The sequence below is a fragment of the Sinocyclocheilus rhinocerous genome, unplaced genomic scaffold (assembly GCF_001515625.1).
Source record: "Sinocyclocheilus rhinocerous isolate Xijiao unplaced genomic scaffold, SAMN03320098_v1.1 scaffold3000, whole genome shotgun sequence".
In the NCBI taxonomy this organism is placed as follows: Eukaryota; Metazoa; Chordata; class Actinopteri; order Cypriniformes; family Cyprinidae; genus Sinocyclocheilus; species Sinocyclocheilus rhinocerous.
This window is the reverse complement of record NW_015639757.1, coordinates 167,224-194,607: the sequence shown is the minus strand read 5'-3', so window position 1 is coordinate 194,607 and position 27,384 is coordinate 167,224. Positions and strand designations below refer to the sequence as shown.

Sequence of the window (27,384 nt, the reverse complement as noted above, 5' to 3'; positions counted from 1 at the left end):
TTGTTTCGGAACATGCTTCACAACTCCTTGTTCAAGCTCTTGTTCTGTCCAGGCTGGACTATTGCAATGCTCTCTTGGCAGGTCTTCCAGCCAGTTCTATCAAACCTTTACAATTAATGCAGAACGCGGCAGCAAGATTAATTTTTAACGAGCCGAAAAGAACGTCACACCTCTGTTTATCAGAAAGAGGCACAAAATCACTTTCTCAGACTTTTAAATTAAATGTTCCCTCCATGTGGAATGACCTGCCCAACTCAGTCCGAGCAGCTGAGTCCTTTGCCATCTTCAAGAATAAGCTAAAAACACATCTCTTCCATCTTTATTTGACCCTCTAACCCTAGCACTCTCTATTCTAATTCTATTCTTTATTTAAAAAAAAAAAGTGCCCCTTTTAGACTTGCACTCTATTTACTTACTAACTGCTTGTTTTCTAAAAAAAAAAAACTAACTAAAACTAACACTTCTCTAATCTTTTTGCATTCTATTTGTTTTATTTTTATTTATTATACAATTATAATTCTGACTTTCTGACTTCTGATTAACAAAAGCAAAAAAGGCCTCTAACACTAGCTTGCTCTATTCTTTTTCTATACTATCCGTTTTATTTTTTATGTACTATATGATTAAAAAAAACCTTGCTACGTGTACTGCATTAAGCTAACTGAGACTTGTTATAGCACTTGCATATCATTGCTCTTTTGTTGATTTTGATTGCTTCCATTGTCCTCATTTGTAAGTCGCTTTGGATAAAAGCGTCTGCTAAATGTCTAAATGTAAATATGATGATATGTAATAATATTGTAATAATATAATAAGAAATAATATTGATATAACACACACACACACACACACATATATATATATATATATATATATTCTAAAATAATTCTATGTTTTCTATAATTTAAATTCCTTTTTCTAATTTGGGTAATGGTATTTTGACATATCTTTGTTGTGACATAAAAAAATATAAGCACATTAAAATTACAAAAAATAATTACAGAAAAAAAAATCCTTAAATTATTCATGCATATGCTGTTGAATTGTTTGAATTGTCTGGAGCTTATAAATAAACACAAAGGAAATAAGAAACAAGAGTGCAAGCTACCTTTTCCCATGTACTCAGTGACTATGTAAATTGGCTCCTCAGACACTACAGCATACAGGGGCACCAGCTTGTCATGCCGAAGCTTCTTCATGATCTGTGCCTCCTGCAGGAAGGCTTCAGGAGACATGGTGCCCGGCTTCAGTGTCTTTATAGCTACTTTAGTCGTGCCATTCCATGTACCTAGAAAAATAAAGAAAAAATGAGAGTGCAGAAGAAAGCATTGACAGTGTTTTTCCACAAATGAGAATTTGAAAACCTCCACTGCATTCAGCCTTTATCTTCAGAAACATTTGTTGAAACGGCTGAATGTTCAGACAATTCAAAGACTAAAAAACACTGTGTGCAATCTGGGTACTAATTCAGAAGAAGCAGAACTGAAGTGTTAATTCTTAAAATTGACACAAAATTTACAAGTGAACAAAGGTAAAACATAAAAATCCAGAGTAAATAGCCTACGTATTTGAGAAATATCAGAAAGGAGGTAGGCAAAATCAGTGAAGAAAAATGGGAAAATCAAGAGTTTAAAGTAAACAAGCTTTGTGGATTCTAGTGACACTACTATCAGCTGTTTGGACTAGATTGTACAAGCATTTGCTTTTAGTTTGGACACATTCTGATGGTACCCATTCACTACAGAAGATCTATTGGTGAGCAAGTGATGTAATGGTAAATTTCTCCAAACCTGTTTTGAGGAAGAAACAAACTCAGCTACATTATTTATGGCCTGAGGGTGAGTACATTTTCAGCAAATTTTTATTTTTGGGTGAATTGTCCCTTTAAGAAATAAAAAAAAAACAAGGGAAGAATGTCACTTTGCCAGTCCTGTTTTAAGACCGTTTTAAGAAAACAGTTTAAACGGCAATGACACAGATTGCCAGCTGATGACAAATCCGTTATGTGGAACTGATAATAATATCAGTTATTATGCATGTTGAAACAAACATACACGCACAATAAGTAAAATTCCCAATATTGTTTCCTATGATGTGGCATGCTGGAGCTTGCAGCGTGACAAGATTTAAGAGCAGTGATAAAATACAAAGGATCGTAATAAACCACACCACTCTCTAGTACGTAAACACTTAAATCCTGTGGTGCATTGGTGAAAACAACAGATATAAATGAAATTCATAGTAGATGAGAGTGGGGTAAGATGTGTCAGTGGGCATCTTAATCTAGTAATTTGTGCATAATTTTTGTCAAGTTGATTTTTATTTAGCCATAAAATATCAACTGAAGCATTTGTGACAAAATGTTGGCTGTGGGGTAAAGTGTGCCAGGTGCTTTGGGGAGTGAGTTTGAGTGTATTATATGCACATTTGTCTTACCCATCCAGACTTCTCCGAAGCAGCCCTGACCCAGCTTGAGCTCTAGACGCAGTGAATCTCGTGGGATTTCCCATGCATCTTTAGCCAGACCCTGAGTCTGGGGCTTCACCGTCGGACACACTGTGGTCAGTCGGTAGCACAGCCCATCCGCATGCTCTACACACACAAACACACACACATAAGAGTGATCTCAAATACATTGGTCATAAACCCTGTGTGGATGGGACTAGTTTTCCCTGAGGATGTCAGTTAAATTACACCTAACACCCAGACAATAGACACTCCCTTAATAAAAACAACTGGATATCAATCCTGTCTAGATCAGTACATAATGTCCTGTGTTAATAACTGTATCTCAAAGAAACGTTTAAAAAAAATTGTATAGTGAGTGAGAAAAGTATTGAGCAAAATGAACAGATACAATTCTGAATTAAAAAAGTTGTGTGATATTTTCACAAAATTCATAAAACAGGGGGACCATTAAAGAACAAGACTACAAAATGACCTGGGTGAGGGCAAAAGTCATTAATTCATCACTTATCCAGCCATGAAGCACATTAATCACTGTCTTTCAACCAAACGATTAAAATCTTTACGAAGCGGGTCACACAGAGAGAGCCAGACAAGGACTGATGGCCTTTCATTAAGCCTTGACATTCTTCAGATAAGATGAATCTGAACAGCAAATTTGTTACTTTAACTGGCCCTCGGGTCTGTGACAGGTTGCATGAAATGTCTCACAGAAAACAACTAAATCCACTTATCACTGGGAATTTAAACATTTAATTTCAAAATCATAGACATGATTTTTGGCAAGATTTTTACCAACTTTGCTATGGGGATTTACTCCCATTTGGAATTGGGATTTACCCTACTGTTCAAAAGTCTGGGTCAGTAAGATTTATTTATTATTTATTTATTTTTAAAGAAATTAATATTTTATTCAGCAAGGATGCATTAAATTTGTGATAGAAAGACTTCTATCACAAATAAATGCTGTTCTTTTGAACTTTCTCTTCACCAAAGAATCCTGAAAAAAAAAGGTACCATGGTTTCAACAAAAATACACAACTATTTTTAATATGGATAAAAATAACAAATGGTTCTTTAGCACCAAATCAACATATTATGGTTCCTGAAGGATCATGTGACCCTGAAGACTGGAGTAATGACTGCTGCAAATTCAGCTTTGCCAAGTTACATTTTAAAATGATTAAAATATAATAAAAAAAAAAAATTGTAATATTTCCTAATATTACTGTTTTACTGTAATTGATTAAATAAATGCAGGCTAGGTGAGCATAAGAGGCTTCTTTCGATTTTCTCAATATTTAGATTTTTTTGCACCCTCAGATTCCAGATTTTCAAATAGTTGTATCTCTCTCTCTCTCTCTCTCTCTATATATATATAAACTTACTAACCCCAAACTTTTGAATGAAACTAAACTGTTAAAATAAAACTAAATATTTTTTTAAATATTGTTTCACAACAAAGAATGTGCTTTTATGTTCAGAAACAACTAAATGGAGTGCAACAGATTTTAAGAGCAAAATGTGTTTTTAAAATCGAGTGTATTTTTAAAACAACAAAAACTGAGCTGGGCTTTGTGGAGGCCAGTCAAGCTCTTCCATATTAAACTCGGTAAACCATTTCTATATGAACCTCTCTTTGTACACGGTGCATTGTTAAGCTAGAGCTGAATAGGGACACCTTGTTTTACTGTAAATGTTTGTCTAAGGAGATTGTATGGCTGTATGATTGATTTTATGGACCTGCTAGCAATGAGTATAGCTGAAAAACCAAACCCTTTGATTAGAACTGTGTCTGTATACTTTTTGCCAAGTAATCCTGCTTTGAGATTTCAACCGCTGAGGTAAACATAACATTGGGTTGACAGCTTGACAAAAACAATTAAACGAATCTGATGGTTTTTCTTTGTGGGGACTGACGTCAGCTACAACAACAGCACTGTGGCAGGACGCTCACGTAACGTCTCATAAGATCAAAGAGGTGTCGATGTCAAAAGCCCTCTCAGACGTTCTCCTGTGGAAACTAGGCCAAGATTAACTGACAGTCTGAGTGAACAGGGACGTGTTTCTCACAGCAGATGTCAGGCACCTGTTAGTGCTAGTCACAGTGAGACCCCTAAGCTTCAAATCACCACCCTGCCATCTCCACATGACTGGTATTCAGGACCTCTGTCCATTTGAACTGAAAGAAGATACAAGAAAATATTGTTTGAACTGAATGTGCTAACCTGTGTAATGCTTCACCAGCTTCTGTAGAGTGTCAAACTGAGCTCTTGTGGTGATGTAATAGCCTCCGTTGTCAAGCTTTCGGATTTTGTAGTGTTTCACGTTGTCTCCCTTCATCTCATCCCAGTCCCGTATTGAAAGAGAGTAAGCCCCTGCCAGGAAGAGAGGGAGGAATGGATTCAAAATATTTCTGCTTTGGTTTGTTTTTGAGTACAAGTGCTGTGCACGTCTTAAGGCAGATAGCGATTCACTTACCTTTAGTGGTCTCACTTTCTCTGGCCAAAAAAGTGCCCCGCTGGTTTCCGGGAACCAGTCACACACTGTATATAAAAAATAAAAATAAAAAACACCAACCATGGATTATTTCAGTACATACTACCATTCATAAATTTGGGGTCGGTACAACATTTAAGTCTCTAATGCTACATTCATTTGGCCAAAAATATGGTACAAACAGTAATAATGTGAAATATTACTAGATATTATTATTAGCAATATTAGATTACATTAAAAAAAATTCTATTTTAATGTATCTTAAAATGTAATTAATTCCTGTAATGGCAAAGCTGAATTTTCAGCAGTCATTACTCCAGTCTTCAATGTCACATGATCCTTTGGAAATTATTCTAATATGCGGATTTGGTGCTCAAATACTGATTTGGTGCTCAACTATTTGTTATTATCATTAAGGTTGACAACACTTGTTTTGCTTAATATTTTTGTGGAAACGATTATATTTTCAGGATTGTTTAATTAAATGTTTAAAATTTCTGTCAAAAAAATAAATAAAATAGCGTTACTGACTCCAAACTTTTGAACAGACTTGTATCTTGAAGTGTATATGAAGGATTTCAAATTTGTTATCTTAATATTTTTCCTAAAGCGGTAAAAAATAATTAAGGCATATTTCCACACTATTTTTACTAAATGAACAGTGAAGAATGGTATTTAATCATGTTCATTCATTTGAATTTCTATGAACCGATAAAGATATCTTCGCTACAACATTATATATGAAAAAAAGACACACAAAGACTTTTACAAACAAATCAGAACTGACTATTTTAACCCAGAAAATATATATATAAAAATCTTTCATGAATGAATATGGTGATGAAATATTGGCTACATTTAAAGGACATTTTTGTCAAGTCAAAAACTGACTCAAAACTGTAAAACTAAACACTGCTATTTTTTATTCTGCAAATGTTTTAACCAAAGAATAAAAGCAAATGCTTGTACAATCTGGTATAACAGAAAAAAGGAGGAAAAGAACAAGAGTAATATGTGTGAGAAGGAGTAACACTGAAAGAGAAACAGACAAAGTTTGTATCTGAAAAAGAGAGAGGCTTTTGTCTCGCAGTCACGCGTTTGTTGGTGTGTTTGTCAGCACCAGCGTTCTGGGCGAACGTGTGACCGGCCATCACGCTCTCTTAATTACGGTGTGAAGGGATGAGATGATTGGATAAGCACAGGAGGAGAGGAGTTACTTACTCTTCCGCTTGGATGGAGTCTGCAGGGGCCACGTAATTGCTGGGAATGTAGCCTTTCTGCCCCGTGTTGATGGAACGAGCCTCCCACCAGTCTCCTTCTCTGTGGGCCGAAGCAAAAGACACAACCGAGTTATCAGGTTCAAGTCCTTCACTGCAAACTGAAAACAATTTAGCAACAAGCGTCTGAGGGCCGTGTTATCAACAAATTAAAAATGCAGGGAAGTGAAGGAATTTGAGGTGTATGATTAAAACATCAGGGTCATTAAATTGGGAAAAATTTGAGCTGTGAGCATTTACTGAAAGCTAAACCTGGCTGGTGGATGAACAGATGGCCCATTATAGAAACGCATTAACCCAGACAGATTTCGCCCTCGATGAACTTGGAATACAATGATGGATTAAAAAAGGAAATAAATAAATATATCCCACCAAATGTAAATTCTTGTAGCTGGATTATCTTTCACATACATATATACTCAAAATATGTCGCCCCGGAGTGGATATGGGCGTACGAGAAGTTGAGGAACTCACGTGTTGTTGATGATCTGAAATCTATCGCCTTTCTTGAAGGAGAGGTCATCTGATGTCCTGGCTTCATAATCATATAAGGCCACAAAGAAAGTTACACCGCCTGCAAGAAAAATCAATTTGGGTTGTGTAAAGACGCAAATCACAGGCTCAGACAAGCAATACTATAATAGTACGCTAATAGCTAGTTAGCTGCTCCCAAGTAACTTAATTTTTCATTCGAAATTGTGGCATCAGATGCTATTTCAGCCACATAATAAAGTTTAGTTAAGCCTTTATAGACATGCTGAATGACGTGTCCATTGATTTTTGTTCCCGGCTTGGTCGGCACTGTAGTCAGTTATCATTAGCCGGCTTGCTCTTTGTCTTCACTACATCAACAATGGGATTTTCACCAGCATGGGTTATGGATGGCAGAGCTGAGATGGTTTTGAGTGGGAGGGAGGACAAAAGGAGCAGGTTGGATTAAACCTAAGCAGGCCCCCGAGACCAGATTATCCATTAGTGAAGAACAGAGGGTCGACCCGCTGATTACATCCGCTATGCCACACACACTGACAGGCACACACAGATCTGCCAAGTCAAGAAGTCTAACGGGTATGACGTGTGTTTCTTCTGTTTAGCTAATAAATTGGATCAGGTTTGAACCTGTTGGTAAAGTGTCAATGATGAGTAATTAGGGTTGTTGCAATAGCAAAACTGTAGTCGATACTGCTACCTGTAAAATTTCTCTACAGCAGAAACTTCTCTATAGCAACTACAATACACAGTAATTGCAAATATAAATATATATAAAAAACATTAACACTATTGTATTTATGTAATCATATATTTAAAAAATTATGTTGGTAATTATATATAATTAGAGAGAGTAAAGTGTTCATATGTGTGTGTGTGTGTGTGTGTGTGAGAGACATATCAAAGATAATTTGATATAACAAAATAATAAAAAATACTAAATTAAATTCAAACACATTGAATGTAGTCTCAAAGTACCACAGTTACGTAAACATGGAATATTTTTGCCAAGTAATAAAGTCAACAGGCAGCAATAAAGAACAAAGAAATAACAGCAACCAGCAGTTTTCTCGTTTATTTAGTCAATCTTGTTGATCAATATCAACATAATAGACAAGATAGAAAATAGATTTTCACTCTAGAGACAATTTCCACCAGGCCACACTGGATTTAGCATTTAAGCAAAGGCTATCAGATCAAATGTTGCCTGAAAAAGCAGATTCATGAACAGCATTTGCCCTGTGACAAGACATGATGTGATAATTACACTATTTACAACCCAACTGAATAAAAACTGTGCCGTTCACAGAGAACACACAAAGATCGAATTATTTGACTTTTCTACTGTAGACACATATCGCATTTATACCCAGCCTCTTGGAGTTAGTGAGAGAGAGACTTGGTATCAAGAGATCTCGTCACAGCACTGCCTGAAGCAGAACAGAGAAATTACCACTGAACAAAGAGGAATAAATCACATTAGTTCCCCTCGCATTTATTTAGGCCTACTACAACTGCAGTTTGTAATTCTGATTAAATGAAACATACTGGATATATTGTTTTAGAGTTCTCATTTACATAACATCTGGCTTCCATGAACTCTATCTTTCCATAAAAGCGCTTACATACGCAAACAAAACGCCAAACACAACCTTTATCCTCATGATGACCCTGAGCTATTGAATCTGCTAGGAAGCTATAGATGCCATATTTCATTTGACATGAACAAAAATAAGGCTGTGAGGGATATATATATATATTGGAATTAAAATCGGCCTACAACTCTCTCTCTCTCTATATATATATATATATTATATATACACACACACTTATTTAAAATTTTACATACACTTTGCAGTATCTGCAAAATGTTAGTTATTTTACCAAAATCAAAGGGATCATACAAAATACTCATACGCAAAGGTTCAAATGGTCACTGACGCACCAGAAGGAAACATTTTTTTTTCTTATTTTGCCCAAATATCATATTTTTTTCATTTAGCACTGCCCATCAGAAGCTACAGAAGATACTTACATGTTTCCCAGAAGACAAAATAAGTTCAATTTACCCTGATCTTTAAATTCAAAAAGATTTCACCTCCAGGCTCTTAATGCATCGTGTTTCCTTCTGGAGGATCAGTGAGTGTTTGAACCTTTTGTAATAGTTGTATATGAGTCCCTCAGTTGTATTCAGTGTGAAAAGATGGATCTCAAAATCAAACAGTCGTTGTTGGAAAGGATTCAAATACGCAAAAGATGCTGGAAAACCAACGAATTTGTGGGACCTGAAGGATTTTTCTGAAGAACAGCAGGTAGTTTAACTGTTCAGGACAAACAAGGGACTCATGAACAACTACCACAAAAAACAAAAAAAAACAGCTGTGGATCATCCAGGTAACAACACAATATCACAGAATCAAGCGTATGTAAACTGTTGAACAGGGTCGTTTTTATAAACTCAACTGTAATTTTTTTTTTCTTGTGGACTATATGTAAATATCTTTTATGTGAAATATCGTATTCAGTTCAGTACTAAATAAAAAATAACATTCATTTTGTATGATCCCTCTTATTTTGCTAAAATAAATTTGACCAAAACTGTGTGTGTGAGTATGTATATATATATGTGTGTGTGTATGTGTTAGAATTTAGAGCAGGAAATATACAAAAAAAACAAATATATATATATATATAGTTATTTATTTATATTTATATTTATCCTTCACATATTTTGTATATAGCTCTAGGGCTCACAAAACCTGGAATGGAGAAATGTCAAGATCCATGAGGTCAGATCTGGTATCAGGCATCTGATATGGTTTCTTAGGAACTCTTGTTTCCTTAGAAAAAGCTACTTCAGAGGTACAGGCAGAGCTCTTATCGCTCGTCCACTCACCTGTGACGGCACCAGGGAAGGGGTTGCTCACAGCAACAGTGGAGAAGGAAGAGGAGGCGGCTCCACCGAAGGGTGTGATGACAGAGGAGGAGCCACCAAACGGAGTGAGCCCAGTTGTGCGGCTGTTGTAGTTGTTGGTGGGGCCCTTCAGGGCAGGTGACTGGCCCATCTGAGTGGGGTCTGGTCCGTAGAGACCCATGTGTGACCCAGGGGTGGGATTGGTGGGATCTGGTCGGTACTTCTGTGTAGGACCCTTGTCCTCTTTACTCTTGACACAGCCCATAGTCAAGCCTGTGGAGAGATGAGTTAATATTGACCAGCTCTCAAGGCATTTTTGCAAAAGGAATGCAATCTTGACCTATCACAGCAATTGCAACACTTTATGGCTACAATCAAATTAATGTAAAACAAATCACACCAGACTGAGATTCCCTGAGAGAGACTCTTTGACTTGGTTATTGCACACAATGGACCCTTTTCATAGACTCTGATGTGATGACGCATTTCCACGTTATTAACATGATCAAGAAACATTTCATATTATTATCAATGTTGAAAGGAGTTACTACTTAATTTTTTTGTTAAACTGTGATTCTATAATAAATAGAAAGTTCAAAGGAAATGCATTTATTTGAAATAGAGCTGCAACAACTAATCGATAACAATAAGTAATCGACAAAGAATTTGATTAGCGCACAGAAAACATTTGCCGAACATTTGCCGAAAACATCATGTCACTTTACAGCAATGAATAATGCATTTCTATGGACAAAATCCGTAGAGCATACAGCAGAATAGTTTTCTCAGCACGTAAGTTGCTTTTCACATTTGTATCTTTATCTGTAAATGACAGAAAGCTACACAATTATTTCCATTTTGCTTGCAGGCCAATCATGAAAGCTAGCGGGTCTCCGTAACTTCACAGTCTTCACTGAATGAGCACTGACTTAAAACATTTTGATCAAATATTTCTTGTTAGACATTAAACATAAGTTTAAAATTCTACATGCAACACAAGTAATTGTATTTTTATGAGCAGTAACAGTAAAGAGACTTAAAGGCATTCATGGATGTAAAAATAATGTAATTACCATTGCTATTACTATGTTCGTATACTATTACTAATGTAATTAGTATGTTCAGATGAGTGTGTCTTCCTCGTACCAGTTAACATTTAGTCTGTTTTTGTTTTAATTTAGTGAATTAGTAAGCAAGTAGGTTTTTTTTTTGTTCATTTGTTTTGTTATAGAATGTTTATTTAAGCCTTTTTTGCACATAATGCATATAGTCTACATAGATACTTTCACTATAATTGTTTACATAACCTTCAAATTGCAAATTGTTTGGAGGACAGAATTGGGCAGCATGTGGAATAACATTTTTAATAACGAATTAAAATGAATTGTTTTTATAATAAAATGTTTACATTTTAATTATAATATTTAGATTTAGATTTATTTAGATTTTTTTATCAGATTAATTGAAGAGATGATCGATAGCTTAATCAATTATCCAAATAATCATTAGTTGTAGCCCTAATTTGAAAACAGAAATCTTTTCAGCATAAAATGATCTTTTCTGGCATTTTAACATGCCACTGATTAATAAAGCAGGAGGGCAATACCCTCGCAGGCAGAGCTTCAGAGAGATGACAGTATAATCTCCAGACGCCCTGTTCACTGCTTGTGTTTCTGCCAGGACTCGTTGTCTGGGCTGCACTCGGCACGACGCAGGCACACATGTGCAGGGGAATGAGGAATGAGAATGTGGCCTTGAAGGAACAGGTGGCCCTGAGAGGAGGGTTACAAGACACAGCAGGGCCACTGCACAGGGAACACAGATAGCTGGGAGAAACAGACGATGACAGACAACAAGATATATAGAGCAACAGTCGTTTTGGAAGTAAAAATCTCATTCATTTCCTCCATAAGGGATTTTTATATTTTGAAAGAAGACTTCAAAGAAAGACCTACTGGGAGCTACCAAGTTGTTTATCAAAGGTATCTGCTTTTGTTGAAGGCATCAGGCATCACTGTATCAACTTACCATGTTCCTGGTGAGAAACTACCAATCAGAGAATAAAAACAAGCAACTCACAAAAAGTACTGTTTAGTATTCCTATGCACTCAAACAAATTGGTGTAAAAATAATTTTCGCTCAGAAATTGCAAGTAAATTTCACAAATAATTACAAAAACAAGTAAATAACACACTGAATGTAAGATGAAATTTTTAAGAAGAAAGACTGAAATAGTATTTTTTTGCTAAATGTAATCCAATATTCTTTTAGTTACAATTTTACAGTTAAAATTTGTAATTCACCTTGTAGCTGTGTCAGAAATGAACTTTTCCATTAAGGGGCAATATTTGCTCCCTGGAATTGATTTCCAGGTGCATTTATTTATTTATTTATTTTTTTAACATTTTTATGGTAAATTTTTATAATTAGCTTTTATAATTACCATTATTAATTGTATCCATGCTGTTTTAATGTCAAATACTTAAATTAACCAGAATATTTTAAACTGTTACCAATAACAACAAACTATTTAAAACTGTATATAAATTATACATTTAAAAAACCGAACTCATTACAGGGTAGGGCTGCAATATTATGACAAAAATTACTATTGTCGATTATTTAAGCTGCAAAATGGATCCCTTACTTACATCTTTTCTTGCACTCCGTTGTTTATGATAAGAGAATTTACGAGTGCACATGAGCGCATGCACAAAACTCCAGTGTTTTCAGCACTGATAATCGAAATGCTTCTGATTGGCCAATGCATTCAAAAGCTCAACAGAAACATGTATGATTGGTTATAATGCTCAATGCTGCAAAAAAACACTGCATAGAATGCAATCTGATGCAATGTGCATAGCCCTAAATGCAATTTTGCAAACTGACACTTTTCATTCATTTTCATATTTCATTTTAATCGCAACAGCCGTAATAGATTTAATTTGCGTAGGAGCAATTTTTGCCTCTTTATCTTGAATTTGAGGGGGATTTTTGTTCAATTTGGTGCCATTTTTGCCACAAGCCCCCATTCATTTCCGACCCTGCCTCATAGCTGCCTGGTTTGGTTCATGGCTTGTAACTCGTAATTAAAAATCCCTATGGGGAAAATACTTACGTAACCAGGGCTACAGAAAAACTGGGTGGCCTCTGTTTAACTTTATAGAAGGGAGTATTTCAGGGTTTGAAAATGGAAAAACTCAAGCAAAACAAAGTACTGAAGAGTGGTTGAGCTTGTGTGTTTAGCTTGAAGTAGGCCGAACATGTCCTGACACGGGAGCTGTACCTGCCCCCCTTGACCCTGTGAGGAAAACGCTAGAAAGGTGTCACCTCTTCAGGACAGGATAAGCCAATGACAGGTGCTTGTAAACACGCCAGCATGGGCTTTAATCAATCCTAGCTCTGAGAAGCGGTGGACAGGAAGTAACTGGAGAAAGATCTGACCTCTGATAGAGTCATATAAAGCTCAGCACTACATCATCTGCTTCTAATACCCATAATGTAATTTCAAAGACTGGGCCCGAGGGGACTGTGGCATCCTTTCAATGAGGAGAACATTTATACATACCCCTGACAGATGAGCTTCAGTCAATTCAACCTTGACCTCTGCTAGAATCTTCAAGCCTAAGAATCGTTTACAAATCTGATCTAAACTGAGAGCAAGCGACATGATGCCAGTGAAACTACACTGCTCCCATTATAATTGCAAAAGTGACGTCACATGCCTGCAGTGGACACTGATTTGTGGAGCGTGACGGGAGCAATTTAGTTTTGTAGCATCACTCTCTGTGCCATTTGCTCTCAATGTGGACACAGTGTAAAAAATAATGTTGTTGGATTCAGACTAATAATGGAGAACCAAGCATGTGGTCTCTGAACACAATCTAAGCTTTGTATAGAGCTGCTTAGTGCTCAGTGTGTGACAAGCACTGAGTGGCTGAGAGTGGGGTTGTCATGAGATCAAAACTTCAGTAGCCAATACCAGCAAAATTTCAATTCCCAATTTTGATACCACTCCTATTAAACAAAACTAAAAGTGGCACCAAGTGTTCAAAACTATACACACACACACACACACACACACACACACATGTACATATATATATATATATATATATTAATTCTGCATTTACACTGGAAAGTCTAATACACAGATCTGATATTTTGACATATATCCAATTTTTGTCCCACCAACAATTACATAAGATTTTCCATTGACAGCCCTTTGTATTACCAATACTGCAGAAACACTGGTATCATTGTTTTTTTATAACATATTAGTGCTGGCGGTTTGACCAAAAATCTGTATCATGCAATTGAATATTCTGGCCGTTTCATGTCACTGTATTTTTCCTTTTCATAACTGAACCTTTATATAGGTTTAGAGTGCATTATTATTATTATTGTGGAAATCATAGGGCTCTACGTGGAATTTCCATGTTAAGGAGAGAGTAAGTTGTGTTGGTTATTCATTGTTGTGTTATAAAGTCATAACCATGAGTACAAAAAGAGTATGCAGTTAATAGTTGTCCTATCTCAATACACTCTAAACAGTGCTCTTTATGGCCATTTAATCGATACAGCGATAGTTTCACCTATGCACCGTTATGGCGATATTTGAAAAATACATATGTGAAATCAAAACCTTTATACCAGATTAACCGGTATACCATCACCCACTAAAACATAGCTTTAACGGTACTTTATACATCCCTATCTCGGAAACATAAGGACGCCCTCCAAATCTATTAAATGGCTCACCTCCCCCGTCGTGTACTTCTAGAGATTATCATATTGTAAAGAGCACAGATCATCACCACAAGTACTCAATTTGGGTAGGGTGGGTCTGCTGTTAAGAAAGCTCTTTATTTGAAAAGCAGCATGAGTGACAGAGAGATTGACATGAGAGCATATTTCAGCAAATGGGTGAAAGAGAGACAGAGGATTGGAAGAGAAAAGGCCGAAACAAAGTAGTTTGCAGATGTGAGGATTATTGGCAAACAATGGGATGTCTGTGCCTATAGAGGGTTGAAAGAGCATTAACAGTGTGTACACATCAGTGACATGGACGAATGGACCCTATTCTCTATGCTCGGATGAACTCTGCACTGTACATCCATGTACATTCACACACACACACAGCTTGTCTGAAAGTGGTGCAAGATGGGTCATATATTCAAAACAAATGAAGTCACTAAAACTTGCTCAGCAATCAGGGTTGGGACAACAAGTATTTAAGAGAAAGCTAGGAGGGTCAAGGAACATCTTAGGCCGTGTTTACACCTGGTATTAAGATGTAATTTTGTCGATCTGATCTAGGGATGTAACGGTATGAAAATTTCTTATCACAATTATAGTGACCAAAATTATCACAGTTATCAGTATTATCACGGCATTGTTAAAATGTGCTGGAGATGTTAAAAAAGTACCGACATAAATCACTTCACCAAGTTTTATATTTAAAAATCAACAAAACAAATAAAATGACTTTTTGTTTGTATAATCACTAAAAGAATAACATTACCAATGATGTTTGGATTTTAAATGACAACTTGACTGACAACAGTTTAATAGCATGTTGAAATATCTCATCTAAATGTTCAAATAAAGCTTTGAAAAAGCTTAATAAAAAGGTAAACCTCAGATTTCAGCCTTTAAATAAAGAAAAGATAGAAGTCAAAATGCTAATTGATTAATAAATGATTCTATGTATTTTATCTGCTCCATAAATAATTCTAGATAACTTATCGGAATTGTTTAAATGTGTACAATCCACATAAGCTTGTTTTTCATCAACCAGTCAAAATTTACAGCAGGGCATGCAAATTCGGTCCGTTTTTGTTTCGGTGTAACCTCCGTGGACAAAGCAGTATTGCGATTAAAGGCACAATATGTCATTTTCGCCACTAGAGGGCGTGTATTCAAAATAAACAAAGAGGCAAAGGCGTAGTGGAATCATGGGAGTTGTAGTCTTCATCCCCACAGCCGATGCAATCCGACGGGGCTCGGGCAGAAATTATGTTCATGGACGAGTTAATGATTTATTGACGTAGTAGAATGAAGCAGGGTGAGGCTGAAAGCCGTCGAAGCGAAACGAGGCCGCTGAACGAGCGTGACACACGGCTCGAAAGCAGCGGAGCTTTTGTTATGCCACTGTCGACCGCTTCCTCTTTTATCATGATTTATCGTCAAACTGGTAATCGTTACATCCCTAATCTGATCACAAGTGGACAACACTAAATACGGGTGTAAACAGGGTCTGAAACATTTTGAGCTTGTCTACTTTCGACCACTTCCAGAGGAAAATGCATCCGACCGGACTGCTTTCGTAGTGTGGACGAGCATGTGGTTGAATGTGTTTGAACAGCCACTAAAGACGTTTCCTCTCTGCCTAATGATGACCTAATTCTTAAACATTATGGGATGTGTTGTTGAAGCTGCTGCTCTCCATATCAATTTCCGGTGTCTCCTTTCGTGTTCTTATGTAAACTGCGCAAGCTTTTTTTGCAATATCAGATTAAAAGATCAGAAAACAGGTGGCTGAAAGTGGACAAAAGAGAAGGATTAAAACACAAGGTGTAAATGGGAATGTGTCTCCCTCTTTTCTACTTGTGATGCGATTGACCAAAATGCATCTTAATATCAGGCGTAATCAGGGCCTTATCTTCTTATTGACCTTTAGTCATTTCCTCTATGTTCTCTGTCCCCAACACTAGAACAGGGTGGACGCTTAGGCTCATTATGAGCTTTAAGGGTCATTTAGTGCTCTGTTTAGTCTAACTGCAATGCAGAAGACTGGCCCCAGTGTGAGGGTGCGTGGGGTTCCTCATTTCAAATCCCCTGATCTGAGTCCTGAAGGTATCTAATCTTCTAGAGGACAGCATTGCCCCCGATGGCGCTGACACAGACCCAGACCACACCAACCACGCAAGGTCATTGATGCATGCGGACATCTCAAAATAATTCATAAAAGAATGATGGCAGCACAAGGCGAAAAAGATTTCCCGTGTCCTGTAAGATATCAAAAACATAAAAAAGGCACATGGACGAGCATGTCTACTTAGCTGCTCTCCAATTCTCAAATCCACACTCTCAAATCCAAATCTGATCCTTCAAGTTGTGCACAACACAAAGTGCTAATAGGGAAATCCTGGGTTTATCGAGGGACACTTGGGTGTGTGAAACGTGTCTTCAAGGTAGGTTATAAATTGCCTGAATGAGGAAAACAGCATTTGAAACCATGCAAAAAAACAAAAAAAAAATCACTCTGCTACCAGTGATTCTGAAGAAAAAAGAAGAAAACTATTTAAGATTTAAAAAAATGGGGGAAGCCCCTGTAAAACAATTTAAGTTTCACAGTCTAATAGTAAATGTTTTGTGAAATGTTCAGTAAATATAGATGTTTGTGAGATAGATAAATAGAGCAAATAGGCTAAATAGAGCAAGAGGACAAAATAAATAAATGTTTTGTTTATTCACATTACATTCTAACAATCCAGGTAAGGCTCTCTTCACCTCTGATGCGTTAAATTTCTTGAACCACAATCAATGACATCACTTCTGATAATGCTTTGCTGTCTGTGCCACTGAAAAGAAGCAGCGCTTCAGGGTTTATCCTTTATAGTTATCCATTACAAAGACCTTTTAAGTAAGTCAATGAGGTCAGGCAAAGGGTCATAAATCTCATTGACCATGCCCAGTTGTTATAGGTCACACATCTGTTAGGCAGTGTAAATCAACCCAAAATGGTTAGCAGGTTGGCCACTTGAGCTCTAAGAACTGAACAGCTGAACAACCGAACAAGTGGCCAAGATATATTAAAGGAATATCAAATGACCCTCGTGATTACAGCAATATAAACAGCTGCTGAAACATGTGACTAGGCGGTCTGATCGATAAACTACAATAGAACATAATGAACTCTACCAGGCTAACAGGAATTGAAATCAAACTGAATCTAATTCAGTTAGGTTGGATTACACAAGGTTCCTGAAGCTTTCATTCATCCACCATCTGATCCAGCTGGGCCTGTCAGGGGTAAAGGCATGCATACCGTTTAGAAGTTTGAGGCCAGTAGGATTTAAAAAAAAATAATTATTAATACTTTTATTAAGCAAGGATGCATTAAATTAATCAAAAGTGCCAGTAAAAACATTTATAATGTTACAAAAGATTTCTATTTGAAATAAATGCTGTTGTTTTCAATGTTCAACATCCTTAAAAAATGTATCACAGTTTCCACAAAAACCAAAGGACAATGAAAACTGGAGTAATGCTGAAAATCAGCTTTGCCTTCACAGGAAAAAAATTAAGTTTAAAAATGAATTAAAACAGAAAACATTTTTTGTAATAATATTTTACTATGTTAAACGCAATCTTGGTAAGCATAAGATACTTCTAACAAAAATAAGTAAGGAATAACTGATGACGGGTCACTGAAATATTTAAAAATAATGCACACCCGAGGTGGTGATGCGGCCATGAAATGAACTCTACCAGGCTAACAGGAATTGAAATCAAACTGAATCTAATTCAGTTAGGTTGGATTACACAAGGTTCCTGAAGCTTTCATTCATCCACCATCTGATCCAGCTGGGCCTGTCAGGGGTAAAGGCATGCATACCGTTTAGAAGTTTGAGGCCAGTAGGATTTAAAAAAAAATAATTATTAATACTTTTATTAAGCAAGGATGCATTAAATTAATCAAAAGTGCCAGTAAAAACATTTATAATGTTACAAAAGATTTCTATTTGAAATAAATGCTGTTGTTTTCAATGTTCAACATCCTTAAAAAATGTATCACAGTTTCCACAAAAACCAAAGGACAATGAAAACTGGAGTAATGCTGAAAATCAGCTTTGCCTTCACAGGAAAAAAATTAAGTTTAAAAATGAATTAAAACAGAAAACATTTTTTGTAATATTTTACTATGTTAAACGCAATCTTGGTAAGCATAAGATACTTCTAACAAAAATAAGTAAGGAATAACTGATGACAGGTCACTGAAATATTTAAAAATAATGCACACCCGAGGTGGTGATGCGGCCATGACATGAAGCGGAGTGGCCGTTACACCTTGGGTGTGCATTATTTTCTAATAATTTAATGGACCAGAGTCAATTATTCTGCTTATACTACGGTTACCACACCTAATGACATTGCTCAGATTGTATTTCAAGACATTCATCAGGTTTTTGCATGTAGGAATTTCTTACGCATCTCATCCAATGCCTCCGTTGTCAATTCCAAAACACTGTAATTTGTCATTTTTATCTTATTGTTTACTATATTTATTTGCTTGGTCAGTGTCATTGTGGGTTTTGGTTCTTTTGTGGTTGTAGGCTGTGTGGACCTTTGATATAACTGAAATAATTTGCCGAAGTGATATGGATATGTAATGCAGTCAAGACTCGCCTGTAACTACTTTAGCCGTGCATTTCCCTGAAAATAATTGCACACCTTAGAATGTTCGTCAGCCAATCAGATTCAAGCATTCAACAGCCCTGTAGAATAAATAAATGTAACCGACCCGAAACTTGTTTGCATACAAAAGCAGCTTGGAACTATGGGACTAAAGTCATTCATGCCTTTCCCTCTTTATCAGTGACGTCCTGTAATGACACGTCCTCTCCGTCCTCTATAAATCATATTACACGCCAATCATTTGACCCACATTCTAATCAACCAGTCAGTGATATGAACTCTCTAATTATGAGACGTCTCATTATCCCCTGAGCGCTGATGAGAGCCTCGAAAAGCACTCTGTTAGAATCATCAGCCCCGCTGCTCCAATACATGACTGGAGAGAGTGAGCTGACACAGCCACGGGTCCTTGCTCATGGCGGCCGTACGGTGACATGGTTAATGATGGTCAGACACATTTGCACACAGACCTGATTAAGTCAGAGCATCAGAATGCCACATGACATGAAACATGGGGCCTCATGCCAGCGCTAGTCAGATCAAATGGATTAAGGGCAGAAAATCAACAGCTTTGCAGAGATCCATGCGTGCTGTTTGAATGTATGCTTACTTCAGTGTCTGCAGTGGTATGTGTCCCAGGTCTTGATCACTGCATTAACAATGACTAGGATTTAATACTGCATTTCCAACATGAGTACTACTGAAGGTGATACTTTCTCCAATCTGAACTATACAAGGTACTGGGTAAGTTCACCCAAAAATGAAAACTCTATCATCGAGTGCTTCTCATTCCTTATTTGTGAAATACGTTAAATGCATGGTTTATGTAAATTGCAAAGGTAAAACATAAATTCAAATTGTGACAGATGTGACAGGGTAGAATGTAACAAGGAGAATTTACACATGCGTCAGGTTTTTTCACATAGAATACACCTGTGTATCTTCGCTCATAGCTCCTCCAAAAGCTTCCTCACTTCTTGTTCCTCATGGTGCAATTAGAGAATTGAGATGTCCTTCAAGTAGGGGTGGGCGATATAGACTCAAAATTATATCACGATATTTCAGGAATATTTGCGATAACTATATTTATGACGATACAGAAAAAAACAAAACGTTTTATTGGTGATTGCAGCTGGCAGGCAGCAGCATTTATTAGTGCAAACAAAATGAAGGGCATTTTCCATCCTTTTCCAATGAGCTACTGTCATCGATGACAGACTACCTAATTTGAAGTGTAAATCTGTCTAAATCTTATTGTCATAAGGTGGCAGCAGCAGCTGTGTGTTCGACTTGAAGCAGACCGATCGGTTTATGACGTCTAAATACCGCGAGAGTGACTTACCCCTTTTTTTACACTGCACACGTCTGCGGCACATTACAGCTCCGACGCGGCCACTCTAGACAATGCTTGTGTTTACACCTGTGGAGCCGCGGCACGTTTCATAAGCGTCCCAGAAGCAGCTCTCTGCGCCGCTTTGCTAAAGATATGCGCCTCGTTGCTAAATCTAGTGCTAAAGTCGCGCTTGTGTGTGTGTGTGAGACGTGGGAGCTGATGGCAGGGGACGGTGGATATTTGTCACACCGGTATTCGGTATGAACCGGTATACCGCCCAGCACTATTATATATATATACTACTTGTGCAGCAGCAGTATGTCTTAAATACTCACATCACCGTATTAGTGTATGTATTGGCAGTAGCAAGTTCCTGTACTTGCAGTGCTGCAGCAACAATAATCTACAACAATGGCAATAACCAACAGCAGTAGCAATTCAGCAGCGTAGCAGATCTATTCTGCCAAGACCAAATGCATAAACATTGCCATATCCATTACCATGCTAAAATCTTCAGAGAGCTGTCATGATAGAAAAGTAGATATTTTGAAGAATGTTTCACCCATTTTTGTTCACACAATGAAAGTCAGTGGGGTCCAAACCACATTGGGCCCTACTGACTTTCATTGTATTGACAAACAAAATAAATAAATAAACTTTTTTGTGTGTTACAGGTTTGGAATGACATGAGGGCAAGGAAGTTATGCCATTTTTTGTGTGTGAACTATCCCCAGCTATAAATATTGTGTGAACTAACAAATGGACACACATCACCTGTACCATTAATATCACGCCAACAAAGAAATGGGGAGGTGACTTCTGATTTTTTGGCAGAAAGCAGACAGGTGGGTTGATCCGCCTACATGAAAGAAATCTGCTTCTTCAAAGCAGGCTGTCCCAGCACTGAAGTTACATAACCAACGATACAAGTCTGATCTTGTACAGTTCTGTTGTATTCCATGTCCACCACATGCACAAACAACACAATGCAGCCTGGAATGGTCATGAATTTTAAAGTGAAACCTGCACTTTTCCATTAAACTTAAAAAAAAAAGAGAATAGCCTACACAAAGTCTGCTACTTCTAACCTATAAAATAACAATTCCATGGACATGCAGGAAGAAAGTTCTCTCATTGCTGTTTTGAAGGACCCACAATACTTTTCTATACTTTGCTGATCATGTCACTGCCTACCGACATTCTTGATCCCATACTATCTCTGAGCTCTAATCCTCATCCTAAGGTAGCACTTTCTGGTTTTCAGTGAAATCGCTGTGTTAGTAAATACAGAGCTTGGCTGAGCTGACTGCTGAACATTAAGTGTAACACTGTAGTTGATCTGGCAGACTCACAGCACTGCAGAATGGCCTAATCACCATGGCATTCTGCTGCTGCTGCCAATCAGAGCCAAGCAAGGAGGGGGACAAACTTCCTTCCGAGTCCATTCATACCACAAAAGCCACCTGCTGTGCCTGTCAAAGGCTGGAGTGAAGGGTGAGGGAGGACAGAAAAAGATGGACATGAGTAATGTATAGACCCATAACTGCCATAGTCAACCCCTTTCTACCCCTGTTAGAATCATGAATAAACATAGTTACATCTTTGGCAAAGACAGAGATTTAACCAATGTGTTTGTAGTCAACGTAGTATTACTTTCAGCCCTGTCATAATAACATCTGCACTGCATATTAGTGAATGATAGGGCAAAAATAACTTCAGAATGACATCACTGATCACTGTCATTCTATGTACACAGTCTTTAGGCTAAAATCCCTTATCTTCCCAGTGATTTACGCTTCCTCATTGATGTGTGTGTGAATAAAGGATCATAAAGGGACATGGAGTGTAGACAGTTCCTGAACTGAGAGTGGGAAACTTCAGAACGAATCCAACAAGCTAATCATATGTGTGGTATATTGCTTAAACCGGGGATTTTCTGGTTTCAGGCCCTTGTTTTGGTGAAAAATTCAACAGAATTTTTACTGTAATATCAGGGCTGTCAATAAATAATACATACATATTCATGTTGATCTTGAGCATCAACTCAGCATATTAGAATGATTTCTGAAGGATCGTTTGACACTGAAGACTGGAGCAATAGCTGCTGAAAATTCAGCTTTGGCATTACAATAATTACATTTTGAAATATTACAATATAAAACAATATATTACAATACAAAAGACTTATTTTAAATTGTAATAATATTTCACAATATTACTGGTTTACTTTATTAAAACGCAATCTGTCCTGAAGTCTGTTTTGCTATATTTGTCTTTTAAAATATAGATGTGTGTTTTTCAAGTTTTGCTGTGGCATCAAAATTGGTTTTGCAATCTTGAAATTATTACAGGTCACTGAGGTCAGAAATCTTCATATCATATTTGGGGATTCTTTCCATTTACAAGATTGAAACCCACAAAAGGGCCATAACCTGCGTGACTCAGTGGTAGTAACATGTAGTATACAGAAGTAAGGATCAAAAGGAAACAGATCAGAGAGCTGAAGATGGTATCATTCCCTTCACTCAGAGTCAAGTCAGCATCATCCAGTGGGGGCAGAGGTTGTGCTCACAGAAGGATTACTGTAGGAGGGTTATTCAGGCACTTGCGCACGCACGAACTCGGCTTTGTTATGACATCTTTTTCATTAATTATTCTATGTAAACAACCAAAAATGGTGTGAATGCCCGGATGTTGTGAGTACCTACAAACTGGGTGGATGGTTAACTGTGCAAGACCTACAACGCACTGGAAAGGTCTATTGTTAAGATTGCACAACTGATCACGAATACCTCTCAAACATTATTATAAGCTGAAATTGTCGCGGAAACTTAGCCTACATAGTTTACTGATAAAGAATTACACTATATCAAAGCGAGTCGTTCACACACTGGTCCAAAGTATGAATCGCACCGTGTTCCTTGTGGCGTCTATGTAAACTACAGGCCTGCACTGTGGACATTTCGTCCACAAAATCCTCATAAAAAGACAGACACGCGAGTATAGATCAGTTTCAAAGTACTGGCGTTCACAATAACGTCCGATTAATTGCGAACGGGACGTTTAGAGCGTTTCCTCGGTAATAGTTCAGGTGGGAACTTTGAGGAGCCACGTTTCATTCTCGGTCTGTGTCGAAGAGAGCGCGGTAGTCGGGACTTCTTTTGAGAAATACAACTAGTTCTGGGACAAGAAAGCGTCTGCCGCAGAGATTTGTATTCAGGTTAGGAGAAAACACTGAACTAAGCGCCTACTGTTGTTTTCAAGCACCATCAATCACACTCGTTTCACACAAAATCAACGGCGAGAGGAGACTAGGCCATTTGACTACACTTTCACGAAAGGAACCGAATCAGTTTTCTTACCTTTGCCGAATCGGTTCTTTTTTTTCTTGAGGTTACATACGCCTTCCGACCGCTTCGTCCTCGGTATATGTTTCAGTGTAGCACTCAAAGTGGTATTGTTGTGTTCAACTTGAAAATCACAGTCTGTCCCATTCCTTTGCCATGTAACACCTCACGAGACGTGATAAATAAATGCTGTGTCCAATAGAGGAAAAATCCGTGATAGATATTATTAATCCAGTCACGTTACTTGGTTTTGTTCTTGTGTTGCAGTAAAAGGAAAAGAGTAACAGTGACCAATCCTAGCAAACAAAAACCTTTAAACCGGAACCGGTAGAGATTGTGTGGCTATGCTACATGACAAAAGACAGCTCTAGGAATAGTGGATGGACTCCCGCAGATGTTCCCCCACCCTCCGCTCTGAATTGGTTTAACTTGCAGCAACGCATCCCACAATATGGCCGCCGCAGGGAATGGTGAACGGAAAGAAATCACAGTTTCTCAGTTGACAAGCAGAGGATAGACCATGAGCCGGTGATATTTTAAGCATAATAGTATTGCAGGTCGCCTTTGTATTATGCCAACATAATAACACTAGTCGGCTCACGGTGTACTGTGTTAGGTCAGTCCTATGGCGCCCCCTGCCTGTGGCCTTAAATCACTGCAGCTTTAATCTAGTATTCGTTTACGTTTAGTAGTGGGCCTACATCCTGGACACATTTTTATTTAAAACAGCCTACATAATAATTTTATATTTAGTCAGGGACAGAGTGTAAGTATATGTGTCTAATATAATTCTGTATTTTGCAGAATCTGAATATTTCTATTTTGGTGTCAGCATTGCCTGTGCGTGGGGGAGAATGACCAGAACTTTTTAACTGTTCATATGTGTAAGAAGTATTCATTTAAAAAACTTGCCATTTTAACTCTATTTCGGCTTTATTCAAACTTGTATGGTTGGCGCATCTAGAGTTCAGAATTGTTTATATTTAGCAAATTATGTTACTTCTTGGGTGTCATAATTTTCATGAATGGTTCATTTTATAGGCTATTAGGCAACTGATTATCAAGAATATCTAATAAGATTTGTTCTTCAAATGTTTTAAAACATCACTAGACCCCAGTGCAGTTTATCAGTGAAATAATGTATTTTAAATGTAATTTATTTATGTAAATAATAAAACATGGAAGCTCAAATGTGTGACTTTCTGAGTTTCCCATATTTGATGAGCCATTACCATATTTGATGTAATCTGTTTAAACTTTCTTAAAGGTGAACTTTAAACGATATACATATTGTCACTGTCCATGATATATTGTTGCATTTTTGTATTGCGATATATTGTGACATGATATATTGTTACATCCCTAATGTGTATATTAAATACAACAGCTCATGTAAATGTAATTTGATCAAAACTCTCATATATAAGAGTTGCAGGCCCTTTTTGGCATATTGATTACCATTTGTATAACCAGTTTTACTACAAATGCCATGGATAAACTATAGTTAGTTTAGCAAAACCATGATTAATTTGTGGTTACCATAGTTTACAAGTAACCATGTTTTTTTTATTTGTAGTAAAACCTTTCTTGCACTGCAATACACTGCATATTTAATACTGTAACCAACATATTTTAATACTGTATCATACGCTGCTTAAAAAAACTACATGATAGCTCCTGAAGACACTGCATAATAGTCTCAATAAATGATACTTCAGTTTTATAATTTATGTATATATAAAATAATAATTTCCAAAAATGAAAAAATCTTGTTTTTAATTTTGAAGCCGTTTTAAGTGAGGTTTCTTGTATGCTGTATGTGTGCTTATATGCGTCATAGAGAGGTCGTGTTCATCCACAAGGGAAACCATAAACCACCAGTTGGAAATTTAAAGTACCACAATATGCAGTGACACAGGAGACGAATATATGACGAAACAACGATTTCCTCCCGCTGTAATTAGGGACATCAATTCTTGCACTCAAGTTGACAAATGTACCGTAATCTCATTGGTTACAGCAGTGTACACAGAGGAAGCAACTTAATAGCTTTACTGTAAATAATTCCTCCTCTTGACTTACACACTGTCAGTAAAAGCACGTTTTCCAGTCTTTCTCATTTACTTAATTTACAGTAGTTGTGTTTGTCTCTTTTTACGGCAAGTATGGTTTATGTGAACCGAAAACAATTATTAAAATAATACTGGCCTGGACATGCATGCATACATACATACATAAATATCTGAATGAATGAATGAATGAATGAACAGGGCTTTTAGAGGAATAATATTACGATCAAATGCTGTAACTTGGGTAGCCAAATGAGGTATGCGATTCATGATGTTGCGAGTTATGGGAATATTGGGTGTATAACCCCCCATTTAGATTCAACCAACCCAAACGAAGTAAAATGATGACATATATAGGCTACTATTTCTGTATTATTATTCAAGTATATACATATAGCCACATTTCATCAAAGTTTCAGTAACCACAACTTTCAACAGCGTTTTCACAAAACGTCACACAAGTTAGGTTTAAAGTCTCGCGAACAGAGGTTGTGTGGTAACTATAGCAACAATACGTTCCCGAGCGCTACAGAATGTGCATCAACAAAACATAGGCCTACCTACTGTCGTTATTTATGACGCTATATAGAATGTTTAGATAAAACGCTTTAATTACAGCCTAGTTTATTTCAATAAAAAGTCTAACTTTGGGAAATATGTAATTGTTTCATGTTTCCTATGTAATTTCAAATCTGAAACACATGGGGACAGTATTGAGATAAAAAACAGACTTGAGGTGTTAGAGAACCAAGGCGCGGATTCATTGTTCAACAAAATCACGCTCTGTGCACAGAATGAGTATGAGAATACATACGAAGCGGTGATTTACAGTTTCGTCATATGACGTCAGAGTTTACTAATCGTAATCATGAATTAATTCATACCAATTCCATCGGTGGTGCACGACTCCAGACCTCGTCATCTGCATGCGGACAGGCCAGTAAATGCACAAGGCAGTTTGATCATAGTACCATAACAAAATCACGTATTTCGTTTGACTAATAACTTTTACTTTTGTGAATTTGATATAACGAAAAACTAACGAGCGTTTATATTGAAGTTATAAGTGGAGCATATGGCTAGGTAGGCCTATCATTCTAAAAATTCCAGACGCAGTAGCTAATTTCCGTTCACCAAAGAAAGGCCATGACGCATAGGAGACTAAAATAGACTATGTGTTTTCTTGATAAAAAAAACCGAAAGAGACAAAGTATATAAATATAGCGCAAGTTTAAAAAAGATTTTAAAAAAGTCTGCATTATTTTTATTCACAATGAAATTTCAGTACCCCACTGCTGGACAGTGCTCAGCAGTGACCCTGTGACAAATGTGGCGTTTTGTGTTGTCGTGTCCCATAAGTGCACAGTCCGACAGTGTCTGTATGGAGTGACTGATGTGGTTTGGGACCTCAAGATAACCCACGGACTGGTGAGCCTAATCGGCAGTCACATTGTCATGTCAAGTTGAAAAAAAGTTGCAAATTGTCCTTTCTCCCGAAATTACGTTTAGAGGAAAGTTCCATTGGAGGTGTAGCCTATGTGTGTGACTCGTTCATCGATGAGGAAGG

The 27,384-nt window shown here is 37.1% G+C and overlaps 1 protein-coding gene across 1 annotated transcript in view; it reads right to left on the bottom strand.

Annotated features, from left to right (window-relative positions):
- The window catches only part of LOC107751567 (tyrosine-protein kinase yes-like), a 34,030-nt gene extending 9,721 nt beyond the window's left edge, over positions 1–24,309 (bottom strand). The window contains exons 1-8 of the mRNA XM_016567310.1: positions 23,764–24,309; positions 9,628–9,918; positions 6,717–6,816; positions 6,187–6,285; positions 4,948–5,003; positions 4,695–4,844; positions 2,437–2,592; positions 1,109–1,288 (exon numbers count right to left, since the gene is read on the bottom strand). Coding sequence (XP_016422796.1) covers positions 1,109–1,288; positions 2,437–2,592; positions 4,695–4,844; positions 4,948–5,003; positions 6,187–6,285; positions 6,717–6,816; positions 9,628–9,910 — 1,024 coding nt within the window. The 5' untranslated portion in view covers positions 9,911–9,918; positions 23,764–24,309. The remainder of the gene's footprint in view (positions 1–1,108; positions 1,289–2,436; positions 2,593–4,694; positions 4,845–4,947; positions 5,004–6,186; positions 6,286–6,716; positions 6,817–9,627; positions 9,919–23,763) is intronic.
- Positions 24,310–27,384: the final 3,075 nt, after the last annotated feature.